The following is a 12,910-nucleotide window of genomic DNA, read 5'->3' as shown; positions in this document are numbered from 1 at the left end:
ATGGTTTCGATGATTCATAGCGGAAGACCTGTGACGACGAATATCGAGCAAATCATGGAAAATATCGAGTTAGACCGACATGTGGCATCTCATGACATCGCCCAGGAGATGGGAGTTAGTCTCCAAACCATTTTAAACCATCTGCAGAAGGCTGGATACACAAAAAACTTGATGTTTGGGTGCCGCATGATTTGACGCAAAAAAAACTTCTGGACCGAATCAACGCCTGCCTTCGATATGCTGCTGAAACGGAACGAACTCGAACCATTTTTGAAGCGGATTGTGACTGGCGACGAAAAATGGATCACATACGACAATATCAAGCGAAAACGGCCATGGTCGAAGGCCGGTGAATCGTCCCAAACAGTGGCCAAGCCGAGATTGACGGCCAGGAAGGTTTTGCTGTGTGTTTGGTGGGATTGGAAGGGAATCAACCACATTGAGCTGCTCCCATATGGCCAGACTCTTAATTCTACCATCTACTGCGAACAACTGGACCGCTTAAAGCAGGCGATCGACCAGAAGCGTCCCGAATTGGCCAACAGGAAAGGTGTAGTGTTCCAGCAAGCAGTTCGGATGGGAGGTTTTATCTCATCCACCATATAGCCCGTACATAGCGCCAAGTGATTACCACCTGTTCCTGTTCATGGCGAACGGCTTTGGTGGTGTAAAGTTGAACTCAAAAGAAGCTTTGAAAAGTGACTGTCCGAGTTCTTCGCAAATAAGGGGGGAGAGATATTTGCCAACCAATATTTATTGATTGCAAAACCCTTTTACTGTCCGCTTTAGTCTAATTTGATGAATTACGTTGTATATAGTATGTCCATATACTGCATATTAAGAATATTTGCATTATGTCTCCCTTATTTTAGAATTTTCGGAAATTTAATTTTGATGTGTCCGATTAGATCTTAGGTCATTCTTGCACGAATTATTGCATGTTAAATGGAAAAATCATATATTCGTACACATAGCAAAGTACATATGTACGCATACATATTCAGATACATGAACGTAGCTATCCTTACCTTTATGACTCACTATGCGATACTTGTACTGCTAGCAATAAAGATGACCTGTCAAAGGCGTAGTTACATAATATATAGATTTGGAGGTTTTCAACCCCTTTGAATGAATATCATGGATACAAAGCGATGTACAGTACTACGTTAATATTTGAAAAATCGAGTCGGTTGAATTCTGAAACACTTTTTCATCAAAAGTTAGTCATTTCATATATTCTGTTAATCGAATCCATGTAGAACTTTGTATACGATCTAACCCTTTTGGATACGTTACTGTGTTTACTGTACTATATGTATATTCCGCACATGCAAAGTAAATTTACATTTCATGTCCAAAAATTTGATAGTCCTTTCATCGCAGTTACAAATATATAATAATCGTTAGTTGGCTTACTAGCCACATTCAGTGCACTTGTTGTAATTTCGCTCCAAATTTTCAACTTTTTTTTAAGAAAATTAAAAATGCATATTTTAACAGAATTGTCGTTGAGGTTGTTTATATTATTTACATTTGGAATATTATTCGTTTCCTGCAAGGGAGATAAAAGTGTAAGTATTTTAAAATAAAACAAAATACTAGTTAAATGCGTGTCTTTGAAATTGTTTATATGAAATTTATTTAAAAAAAAAATATTGTAAACATATTCTAGTTTCCAGCCTCTAAAGCCCTCTTAACCCTTTAAAACAAATCTGCCTGAGGGCAGATATCAATAAAAGTAGACAGAAACCTACCAACTCGATATATTTATTACATAATCAGTTTGAACATTTTAGATAGTATTCAATTCTCTTTTCATACAATTTACACAATGATTTATGCTTTTTTTCTTTTGAAGGCCTCAACAGTTTGCATTCCAAATATTTCGATGGAGGATTGCACACATCACGGGCAATGTTGCTCGAATTTTTGCCATCCAGATTTTGGTTTGTGCTCATTTGATGTAAACAATATGCCACCAGTGCTATCCTAAGTGAAGTGGCCAGAAAAAACTATAAACTATTGCTGATGACACCACTCTTCAAGTTGACTACCGGTTGAAAAAGAAACTAATGCTTAAAGCTACTGCTTAAACCCATACGGCTGGTGCGACATCTAGCGTGGGACGGTATGCCTGTTTTTACGTGTTGATTATAGCGCCACCTAGTGTGAACCAGTATTCGAATGACAGAGTATGAAACCGGAAATTATTCGCTCTACAGTTTGGAGAATTAAACATATGTATATATAATTATTTAATTAAATTTACTTCGAATTATTAAAGCAAGGCGAAAACAAAGCAGAATGAAAACAAATGTATTAAATTTGTCTTGTCAAATAGTTTAAATTTGTCTTGTTCAAATATTTAACTAAGATCCACATAAGTATTTAGGTTAAAAGAAAATGTGATCTAAATTATACTATGTACTTACACTACTATACTTATATCAAACTGTTCAGGGTGATGAGACGAGTAACACAGAGCCATAAATAAAGCTATTAAAATTTGCCAAAGGGATCGCACGAGGAAGGGGCATATTTGGATGTAATCTCTCTGGGAAAGTGGGCGTGGCGCCGCTCCTAATACGTTTGTTGTCCATATCTCGTCAACTACAAAAGCTGTATAAACCAAACGTTCTGCAGTCACTTTCCTTATAATACAAATAGGTGAAATAGGATAAGAACCACATCCACCTCCCATATAAAGGTTAGGTTGAAAACTACTAAAATTGCGTTAACTTACATTAGAAGCACTAAATTTTACAATAGAAATGGCACAAGTAATCTGCACTCAGATTTTTTTACAAAATGGAAAATGGGCGTGGCGTCGCCCACATATGGGTTAAAAACCACCGACCGATTTCAATAAAATTTGGTACATAATATTTTTTGACACCCTGATGAGACGGATGGAGTATGGAAATCGGTTCACAACTTCCCATATAACTTAATTTTGAATTCCGTCTGATTCCTTCACTTTATAATATATACATAAGAAACCAATAAGGATAACGGTATACAATTTTACACAAATACTAAATTTGAGCTGTGTCATCACTTCTGGAAAAATTGTTGAAATCGGACTATAACTTTTCAAGATCCCAGATATCGAACATGAAGAACTCAGTGACTAAGGGTAATTTTTCAACGAAAATATCGGTAAATATCTCAGATATTTTAATTTAATTCAGAAGGTTGAAAACGGATCATAACTTCTCCTAGCTCCCATATACCTAATTATAGGTTCTTCAAAAATACGGTGGGTTTTATACCTTAGAAATCGGTTAATATATGAAATATCTTAGCCAAATAAAGTGAGCATATAGCCTTGGATAAAATGAGTGAAATCGGTTCAGAAATTACCTCTGACGTCATATACTATAAATGATGATTTTCGTTAAACTAGTAGACTTTATACCGAGTACATGGACCAAATTGTATTACCTTTTTAAATTACATCAATAAATTGCGAGAGTATAAAATGTTCGGTTGCACCCGAACTTAGCCTGTCCTTACTTGTTGTTTTTTTTTAATATTTTAAAAAAGTTCAGAAATTCGCTGATCGGCTTTTAAAAAAAGTTTTCCTGTATAGCGTTATTCATATCAAATTCATCTATAACTTAGGTTAAAGTTTTTATTTATTTTTTTTAATTTAATTTCCTATTTTTCCACAAATACACATGCCGTTTTAAGAGATTTTACAAACATTTTATTTTAAAATTAATTTTAGAAAAATTTACTACAAACTCCGATTACTTTAAAAATCAGTTCCACCAAAATTGTGAATTAAAGAAGCGTGGTACATTATTTTAGTAATTAAAATATGCTTTGTAAAGAGCATGAGTAATCCAAATCATGGAGTCGCTTACGTTTTCATACATAAACGGATCCGAAGTGAAATCACCACACTCCTTGCCATAACCCAGAGATACCAAACCAATTTGCGTGTAATGCTGTTTAGTGAACCAGCCAATTTTGTAATCGGTTTTCCAAAACAGTGGGCTTCCCGAATCGCCATGACAAGATACCGTGCCGTTAGAACCGGCTTGTATACAGAGCTTCGAATTGTCAATCCTCATACGTGGGTATAAATTCTTGCAAAGATGCAACGGTTTGATTTTCAACTCACCTTTCTGAAGTACATCAGCGTAGAGATCTGCAAGTGCACATGTAAAATTAAATATAGAACGAAAAATGAATGTACTTAAATTACCGTATTTTTGTAGGCCCCAGCCCGCTAAGATTAAATTATCCTTTGGCCGTATATTATAATCCGATGGCTTTGTGGGCAAGCAAATGGGTGCAATGTGGTCGTAAACTTAAAAAAAACATATATAGTATATGATTTAAGTCTAGGTCGGACACAGTTTATGAAACTTGTACACTTTTGTTATACTCACGTTTAAAATCGATATCCCTATTGAGCTTTATCAGCGCGATGTCCTTATGATAGTTCAGAGATCTGTAGTCTGGATGAATTAAGGGTTTCTGGTATGGGTCGATGCCAAAATCCACGTATGTTTGACAAACGGTTAGTGTGCAATCCATTTTGGTGGAAATTCTATGTTCACCAAAGCGCACCATTCGTCTAAAGCGAGTTTTTAAATAGAGACAATTCTTTCAGAGAGAGGGTTTTTAAATTTAAGCACTTACAAATCATCAGTAATACAATGGGCCGCTGTGAGCACGAAGCGTTCGGTTATTACGGAACCACCACAAAATGGTTTCTTCCGTGCGTTAAGTAACATAGCCATCCATGGGAATTCGCCTTGTATAGCATTAATGCCGTTGGCCAAACGAAAATCCATAATACTACCGCAATTATGCTTGTTCAGTAGTGCCAAACCAACCGAATTGAAGTTCTGCAAATCTTCAATATTGGTTTTTCTATTAAACTCGTTGCGCTCAGGCCACCTTCTTTTCAATGCTATTTTTTCTGTTGTTGTGGTTGTGGTTGTTGTTGATGTTTTTCCACGATTAGGCCGTCGTAAATTCCTGCGCGGACAACAGACAACTCGACCGCTCTGCGTAAGGATATGTCATATGAGCGAGAGATAAAGAGAGAGAAAGAGAGAGAGAGAGAGAGAGTGAGAGAGAAATATTGCGCACACGTATTAACACAATATATAGAGTATAATTTCTTACAAGTCCGGAATTTCTACAGTCTTTTCGATTAATCATGTCGTCCGTGAATGGAGTGTCCTGTAGAGTTGGGCAGTTCTCATACAACATACAATCGCCGTGAATGTTATTTTCTTTGCACACATAAACACCTTTGGGAATATTTCAATATGAATTAGCTTTCAAGAAATGCACTATTTCTAAGATACTCTATACAAAAATATGTGCATGTGACTGTATGCTTTACTATTCTTATCAAACTCACGCGCTCTAACGCCAAGATTGCAGCAGAAAGCCACACAAAGGCAGGCAAATAATTTGAAGTGAAACTCGACCATTGCAACAACCGCGCACTTGAAGCTCTTAAGAGAAACTATTTTCTGTTCACAAAATCAAACGATCTTTAAGCGTCGTATTATAATGTAATCCGTTTGGATTAAAATGAAAAGCTAACGGAAAAAGTAATGCTATAAAAACTAAACGCGGGAGGCACAGCTTATCTTATTCACTAGAATTAAAAAAGGGTTTTTTATATAAATGGAACTTATAATTTTCGCACAAATTTAGAATGAACTACAAATATGTACGTCACTATGTTATTTTTATTTGAAAAAGGGTTGTTACAGATTTATATTTAGACTCTCGCAACATGTGTCATTATAGTATACTAGTTTTGTTCATATAACGGTTGTTTTAACATCTGAAACTGAAGGAGTAATATGATTATACTAAATATCAAAATGATTAGGATGACGAGTAAAGTCCGTATATTCGTGCAAGCGATATTTTGTACAAAATATTAGGTTGTCACATATCTTTTCTGCTCTTTATTCAATGCTTTATAAAAAGTGTTACAGTAAAAAGTGAAATTTGCGAAGAAGTGAGACAGCCACTTTAATCACTTGACGCTATTTTCGGGGCTATATGGTGCATGCGACAATATCTACCATCCGAGCTCCCGTAGCTTCTGTCGAGTCGTATACGAAGTGTGTACTCTGGCGTTGTCCTGGTGGAACACTACACCCTTTCTGTTGGCCAATTATGGACGCTTCTGGTCGATCGCCTGCTTCCAGCTGTCCAGTTGTTCGCAGTAGATGGTAGAATTATGCGTCTGGCCATATGTGAGCAGCTCATAGTGCATGATTACCTTCCAATTACACCAAACACACAGCAAAACCTTTCTGGCCGTCAATCCCGGCTTGTCCACTGATAGGGACGATTCACCGGCCTTCCACTACTTCAAAAATGGGTCGAGTTCATTCCATTTCAGCATCATATAGCAGGCGTTGATTCGGTTCAGAAGGTTTTTTTGCGTCAAATCATGCGGCACCCAACGGCAACATCAAGTTTTTTGTGTATCCAGCCTTCTGCAGATGGTTTAAAATGGTTTGGTGACTTACTCCCATCTCCTGAGCGATATCACGAGATGCCACATGGCGGTATAACTCGATGTTTTCCATGATTTGATCGATATTTGTTGTCACAGGTCTTCCGTCGGCTGGCTTATCCATGGTGTCGTTTTCACCCGCTCTGAATCGTCGAAACCGTACCTCCGCAGTTCGAAGTGATAGAGTACCATCCCCCAAAACACCATTGATCTCACGGAATGTTTCTCTAGCGGATTTACCTTTAGGGAAAACTTTAAAATAGAGCGAATTTCGTCGTTAGTGAACTCCATGTTTACACGTCTATAACTGTTGAACGCAATATCCAAATATCATGCACAGCGTCGTTTAGTAGACCTTTCAAAGGTGTATAGTATTGCCAGATACGAGCTCTGGAGCGCTTTATACACTTGGTAATAGCAAAAGAGAAATTCAACAATAACTTATTATTAGAATAAATACAATATTTTAATGATATCATATTATTAGACTCTCGCAACATGTCTCAAAGAGAGTAGTTTTGTTCCCATAAAGGTTGTTTGTAACACCCAAAACTAAAGTTAGATATAGAGTTAAATAGTATAGCCAAGTGTTCACAGTGACATATTAGGTAAAATTTTTGTGGGAAAGTAAGTACATATCTCGTAAACAAATCAATCTATATTAACCAAACTCTCTAAAGTTATTTGTTTTAGCCTCTCTCTTATACAGTCTAAGAATAAAAAAATAGGGCTATAAATATGTCTGCCTCCCATACAAGGATGATGTTGAAGATTACTAAAAATGCTTTCATTCCGTAAAGATGACGCAGAAAGGTTGCACTTAAATTTGTATACAAAATTTGAAATGGGCGTGGCTCCACCCACTTTTGATACCGAACATGAGGACCTCGAAGTCTGCGGCTAATTTTTAATTGAAAGACGTGCTCCTTCTAATATGTGCCTCTGTGCCAAAATCACGTCAACATTTCCTCTAGCCCCCATAAAAATACTTCATATTTGGATTTTTAAACTTCCCGTGCACTGGACCTGATTTTCGATAATCCTTTTCTAATGGTAATGTAATGAATCTAATATCTAATAGTTATGTAACGAATCGTTAGAAAAAGGGGAAGAAATGATGATTTGTAATTCTTTGTTCCTATAAATTTCACAAGAGAAAGTGTGAAAGTGTACACTGGAGAGAAGATGTATTTATATTTTCATTTACATTATTTAATGCTTGATTTGAAATATGGATTGACGTAAATTATTACTGGAAATATGATTTGAACTTATTAACTTATGTATACATTATATTACGCCATTCTGCGAAAATCATACTTTCTAACGATTTTTCAATCGGCTAAATTTCACTATTCAATGACTCATCTGTTAAAGTATATCCCGTAAAATAAAAAAAGAAAACTTCAGATATGCTGAATAATTTAAAACATGTCAACACGGGATGACGCAAAAGCGAAATATATCTACATACATATTTATGTCTAATATTTTTATATTCCCGCCACATTTTGCACAGAGTATAATTGTTTTGTTCACCTAACGGTTGTTTGTTTTATATAAATAAGTTTTTTTATTTGTCAATCAGAGGGGAGGAAATCATTATATTAGGAGTATATATATGGCAACTAGACCAAGAAACGATTTCATTATAAGTATATTGGGGATACAAAACGGCCCGAAGTGATGGCATTCTTTTTTGGCATTAATTTAACGGAATATAATATAATTCGTGAACCGATTTCACTCATTTTTGCCACCTAACTACACACATTATAAATGTGCCACGCGCATTATTCAACTTTTTTACCGACTCATTTGATGAAGAATTTAATGCCTCTCACGTTTTAATAGGTTTCAACACAACATATGTCATAATATACAAAAAGAAAGATTTTCAAAAAGTTTGGTTGATATAGATATGTATGTACCTAACATCAGCTTGTGAGATATGTGCATAAAACTTATTGAGATTCGGGGACAAGACAACTTTTCAAAATTTTTGAACCACGGATGCCACCACTACCTACTGAGATCCGCTGTATCAAAAATATCAGTTTTGGAGCATAACATGTAGCTCAGCTATAGGTTTTCATGGTTCTTCGTTTAACTTCATTTTGAGGGCGATTTCGCATGTCGGTTATAAGTATACATCCAAAGTTGGTCAAAGGAAGTAGCTAACACAAACTAAACAAAATTTTAACCAAAAAAGTTTTGAAAAATATCCATTTCCTCGGCTGAAAATTTAAAAAATATATTGGAAAATTAAAAAGAGAAGAAATTTTCAACAGAAAAATATATTAAAACGACTAAGATGTTATGGCCAAAACTGATGTGCCGCAAATTACAAAAAGGCTTCAAGGTCATTCGATTCCAAGCACCAGGTATGTCAATGCACCTCTTTTTAAATAATATAATATAAAACATTTTTAGGGTCTAAAAATTATGAAAAATCTCCTTCTGAATGCCATACGCAAAGAAAAACGGCTTCAATTTGCGGAAGAGTACATACCTTGCAGTGTTCATACTGACACTCCGCTCAATGATCGATGTTCTTTTGTTTTACTGAAAAAAAAAAATTGTTTTAATGCCGATGGCTTTCAATATTATTTTCATGATTTATGCAAAGAATAAGTATGTTTAAGCCCTATTTGAAAATGTTTGGTGTTGGCTTTCATTGTTGCTTCTAACCTTTTATATACATATGTATATCTTCCTACATATTATAGAGTGCTATAAAAATCGAGTGTTTAGTACTTGCTTGTGTGCTATTAACTATGTGGAACAGATTTGGCACAGATTTAAAAAAAAGGTTGGTGGAGTATACTTTGCTATATTGTTTGGATTGTCGCGCGCTTTACGAACGTGTCAATTATGAATTACGATGTCTAACGGAAGAAACTTGGTGCCACACATGACTATAGGCGATTTTCATAGATAATTGAGTCGATAGTCACCATATTTGCTGACGATTGCTATCATCCCTTGATATTGTCAGAAAAGTCAATTGAAATACAATGGACCTAAGCATTGAAGCGCCATGCGCCAAATTTTGGAGAAGACCCGTGAAAATAGGATCGACACACACCATCTCTTTGTCGACTTTAAAGCTGCTTTGGACAGCACGAAAAGGAGTTGCCTTTATGCCGCGATGTCTGAATTTGGTATCCCCGCAAAACGAATACGGCTGTGTAAGCTGACGTTGAGCAACACCAAAAGCTCCGTCAGGATCGGGAAGGACTTCTCCGCGCCGTTCGATACCAGACGAGGTTTCAGACAAGGTGACTCACTATCGTGCGACTTCTTTAACTTGATGCTGTAAAAAATTATAAGAGCTGCAGAGCTAAATAGAGAAGGTACAATCTTCTACAAGAGTGTACAGCTACTGGCGTACGCCGATGATATCGATATCATTGGAAACAACACCCGCGCCGTTTGTTCTGCTTTTTCCAGACTAGATAAAGAAGCGAACCGTATGGGTCTGGTGGTGAACGAGGACAAGACGAAATATCTCCTGCCATCAAACAAACAGTCAGCGCACTCGCGTCTTGGCTCCTACGTCACTGTTGACAGTCATACCTTTGAAGTAGTAGATAGTTTCGTCTACTTGGGAACCGGCGTTAACAACAACAATAATGTCAGCCTTGAAATCCAACGCAGAATCACTCTTGCCAACAGGTGTTACTTTGGACTGAGTAGGCAATTGTAAAGTCCTCTCTCGGCGACCAAAAATTCAAACCCTACAAGTCGCTCATTATTCCCATCCTGATGTATGGCGCCGAAGCGTGGACGATGACAACATCCGATGAGACGACTCTTGGGGTTTTCGAGAGAAAGGTTTTGTGTAAGATTTATGGTCCTTTGAACATTGGCAACGGCGAATACCGCAGACGATGGAACGATGAGCTGTACGATTTATACGACGACATTGACATAGTTCAGCGAATAAAAAGACAGCGGCTACGCTGGCTAGGTCATGTTGTACGAATGGATGAAAACATTCCAGCTCTGAAAGTGTTCGATGCAGTACCCGCTGGAGGAAGCCGCGGAAAGACCAAGTGCAAAGTGACCTGGCTTCACTTGGTGTTTCCAGTTGGCGCCAAAAAGCAAAAAGGAGGAACGAGTGGCACGCTCTGGTGGATTCGGCTATAATCGCTTAGCGGTTTCTACGCCAAATATATATATATATACATATATATATATCGATTCAGCTTTTTTTTAATAATATAATATAAAACATTTTTAGGGTCTAAAAATTATGAAAAATCTCCGTCTGAATGCCATACGCAAAGAAAAACGGCTTCAATTTGCGGAAGACTAGTCACCATACCATATTTGGTGACGATTACTATCTTCCCTTGATATTGCCAAAAAAATCAATAGAAATACAATATGCCTAAGCATTGAATCCCCAGTTAAAACGATTTCGATACGATAAAGATTTTCAATCGAAAAAGTTCATGCAATCATTGATTCCGTCGAGAAACTGCCTTACCACAAAGTAAGAACGTCAGATTGTTTTATCGACCTTTTTCGACAAATGCGACAAATTTGATAAAGTGTCCGTGCTTCTTGATTTTCGAGGGGTAACTTTATATCGCTTTTAAACATTTTTAATTTATGTTTGTTTGTCTGTTTTTGTCTCTTGTCTCTAAAATACCCATTTAAAATATAATTTAGTCTGTCATCAGTAATTGTTTACATAAAAACTTCCAAATGGTTTACATCTTTTAAATTTCCGCAACTCACTCATCGACGGATAGATTTCGAGCAAAATTTTCGATTTTGCGGATTCAATGATTTCGTAATTAGCGACATCTATTAGCCGCAGCATGTATTTTTTCGAGTCGGTAAGTGAGTTCAATGTGATTGTAAATTTTATTTCAGATAGAGTTTCAATGGGCCTAATCATTGAATCCGCAGCGAATTCGATTTCGATACGATAAAGATTTTCAATCGAAAAAGTTCATGCAATCATTGATTCCGTCGATAAACTGCTTTACCACAGAGTGAGAACGTACAACTGTTTTATCGACAAGTGCGACAAATTTGACAATGCTTTATTAAAAAAACTTCAAACTGACCTTTAACTATTGTGAAATTTTTTCCATAAAAATATTTAATTCGACAGAGGCTCTTTGAGAAAATTCGTTCGCTATTTCGAGGGGGCAACCTTATATCGCTTTTAAACATCTTTTAATTTATTTTTGTTAGTCCGTTTTTGTCTCTCGTCTCTAAAATACCCATTTAAAACATGATTTAGTCCGTCATTAGTAATTGTTTACATAAAAACTTCCAAATGGTTTATTTCTTTTACATTTCCGCAACTCATTCACCCACGGATAGATTTCGACAAAAATTTTCGATTTTGTGAATTCAATGATTTCGTAATTAGCGACATCTATTAGCCGCGGAATGTAGTATTTATACGAGTCGGTAAGTGAGTTCAATGTGATCGTAAATTTTATTTTCGATACGGATTCAATGATTCCGACGTAAAATTTTTCGATCGAATCGAACCATTTTTCGATCGAAACGGATTCAATGATTAGAACCATTGCATACAGACTTATTTTACATATTTTATTCCGAAGTTTTTATACGAGTGTAATTTATAATTCTATGTTTAATATACACAGAAACATATAATTTTCGAAATTGTAAAAAATCAACCTAATTTGTAGTAAAACCAGTAATGTGTAGAATTAAAACACTTGATATATATAATTTAGTTAAATTTTATTTGAATAACAAATTAAAATTTTGATGTTTATGCGAACAGACAAATTAAGATACATAAGTCATAGAAAACTCTTAAATATTAAAAAGAATACCATTTTTAGTTATGTATGTTTCGTGAAATGAGTTTTTAAAATGCTATAATATTTTTTTTGTTTTTCAATTTTATTTAAGTTATTAAATTCGGATATTTGTGTTCGTATATATGTATGTATTTAGATAAATTTATATTGCCCCATTACTTAATTTTATAGGAAACTACATATAGTATATATGGTAACAAATTGAGTGTTAGTAAAATGTGTTTGTGAAGTCTTAATAAAATAAAGGCGAGTTTACATATTTATGTATATAGATGGAGCATAGCGCTTGACTACTATATTTTGTTATGTAATTAAGTAAAAAAATTGTATATTTGAATTTACTGATAGAAATTATTTCGAATTAAGGATTTTTAACTGACAATACAATTGTTTTTTTTTTTCGTAAATACCTAAGAGTATTCGAATTCCTTTCCGGTTAATACTTAAAATTCTAAAACTATATGAGATTTTCTTTCGAAAAATAGTAAATGTTAAAATACATGTGAAAATTGAATGAAGTTGGCATGAAACGCTTGAATTGGTGTGGACATTTAAGGTAATGATATGCATTTAAGGA

The 12,910-nt window shown here is 35.5% G+C and overlaps 1 protein-coding gene across 1 annotated transcript; it reads right to left on the bottom strand.

Moving 5' to 3' along the window:
* Positions 1 to 3,700: 3,700 nt before the first annotated feature.
* On the bottom strand, positions 3,701 to 5,545 carry LOC105216321 (phenoloxidase-activating factor 3). The gene is made up of 6 exons (XM_011190757.3): positions 5,390 to 5,545; positions 5,149 to 5,276; positions 4,657 to 5,027; positions 4,404 to 4,591; positions 4,217 to 4,321; positions 3,701 to 4,159 (listed from the first exon to the last, which is right to left on the bottom strand). Exons 1-6 carry the CDS (start codon positions 5,460 to 5,462, stop codon positions 3,813 to 3,815), a joined length of 1,212 nt encoding a protein of 403 aa, XP_011189059.2. The 5' UTR covers positions 5,463 to 5,545; the 3' UTR covers positions 3,701 to 3,812.
* Between the last annotated feature and the right edge of the window lie 7,365 nt (positions 5,546 to 12,910).

The sequence above is a fragment of the Zeugodacus cucurbitae genome, chromosome 6, assembly GCF_028554725.1.
Source record: "Zeugodacus cucurbitae isolate PBARC_wt_2022May chromosome 6, idZeuCucr1.2, whole genome shotgun sequence".
NCBI classification, from domain to species: domain Eukaryota; kingdom Metazoa; phylum Arthropoda; class Insecta; order Diptera; family Tephritidae; genus Zeugodacus; species Zeugodacus cucurbitae.
Note: the sequence above shows the minus strand (reverse complement) of the source record. Positions and strands in the feature narration are given on the sequence as shown.

Bases quoted from the DNA above. Each gene is read 5' to 3' on its own strand.
- LOC105216321 (XM_011190757.3), bottom strand. From the start codon at position 5,462: ATGGTCGAGTTTCACTTCAAATTATTTGCCTGCCTTTGTGTGGCTTTC. The intron at 5,028-5,148 runs GTAAGAAATTAT...ATCCTTACGCAG, and splicing joins ACTGTAGAAATTCCGGACTT to AGCGGTCGAGTTGTCTGTTG. The intron at 4,322-4,403 runs GTGAGTATAACA...GTTTTTTTTAAG, and splicing joins TAGGGATATCGATTTTAAAC to TTTACGACCACATTGCACCC.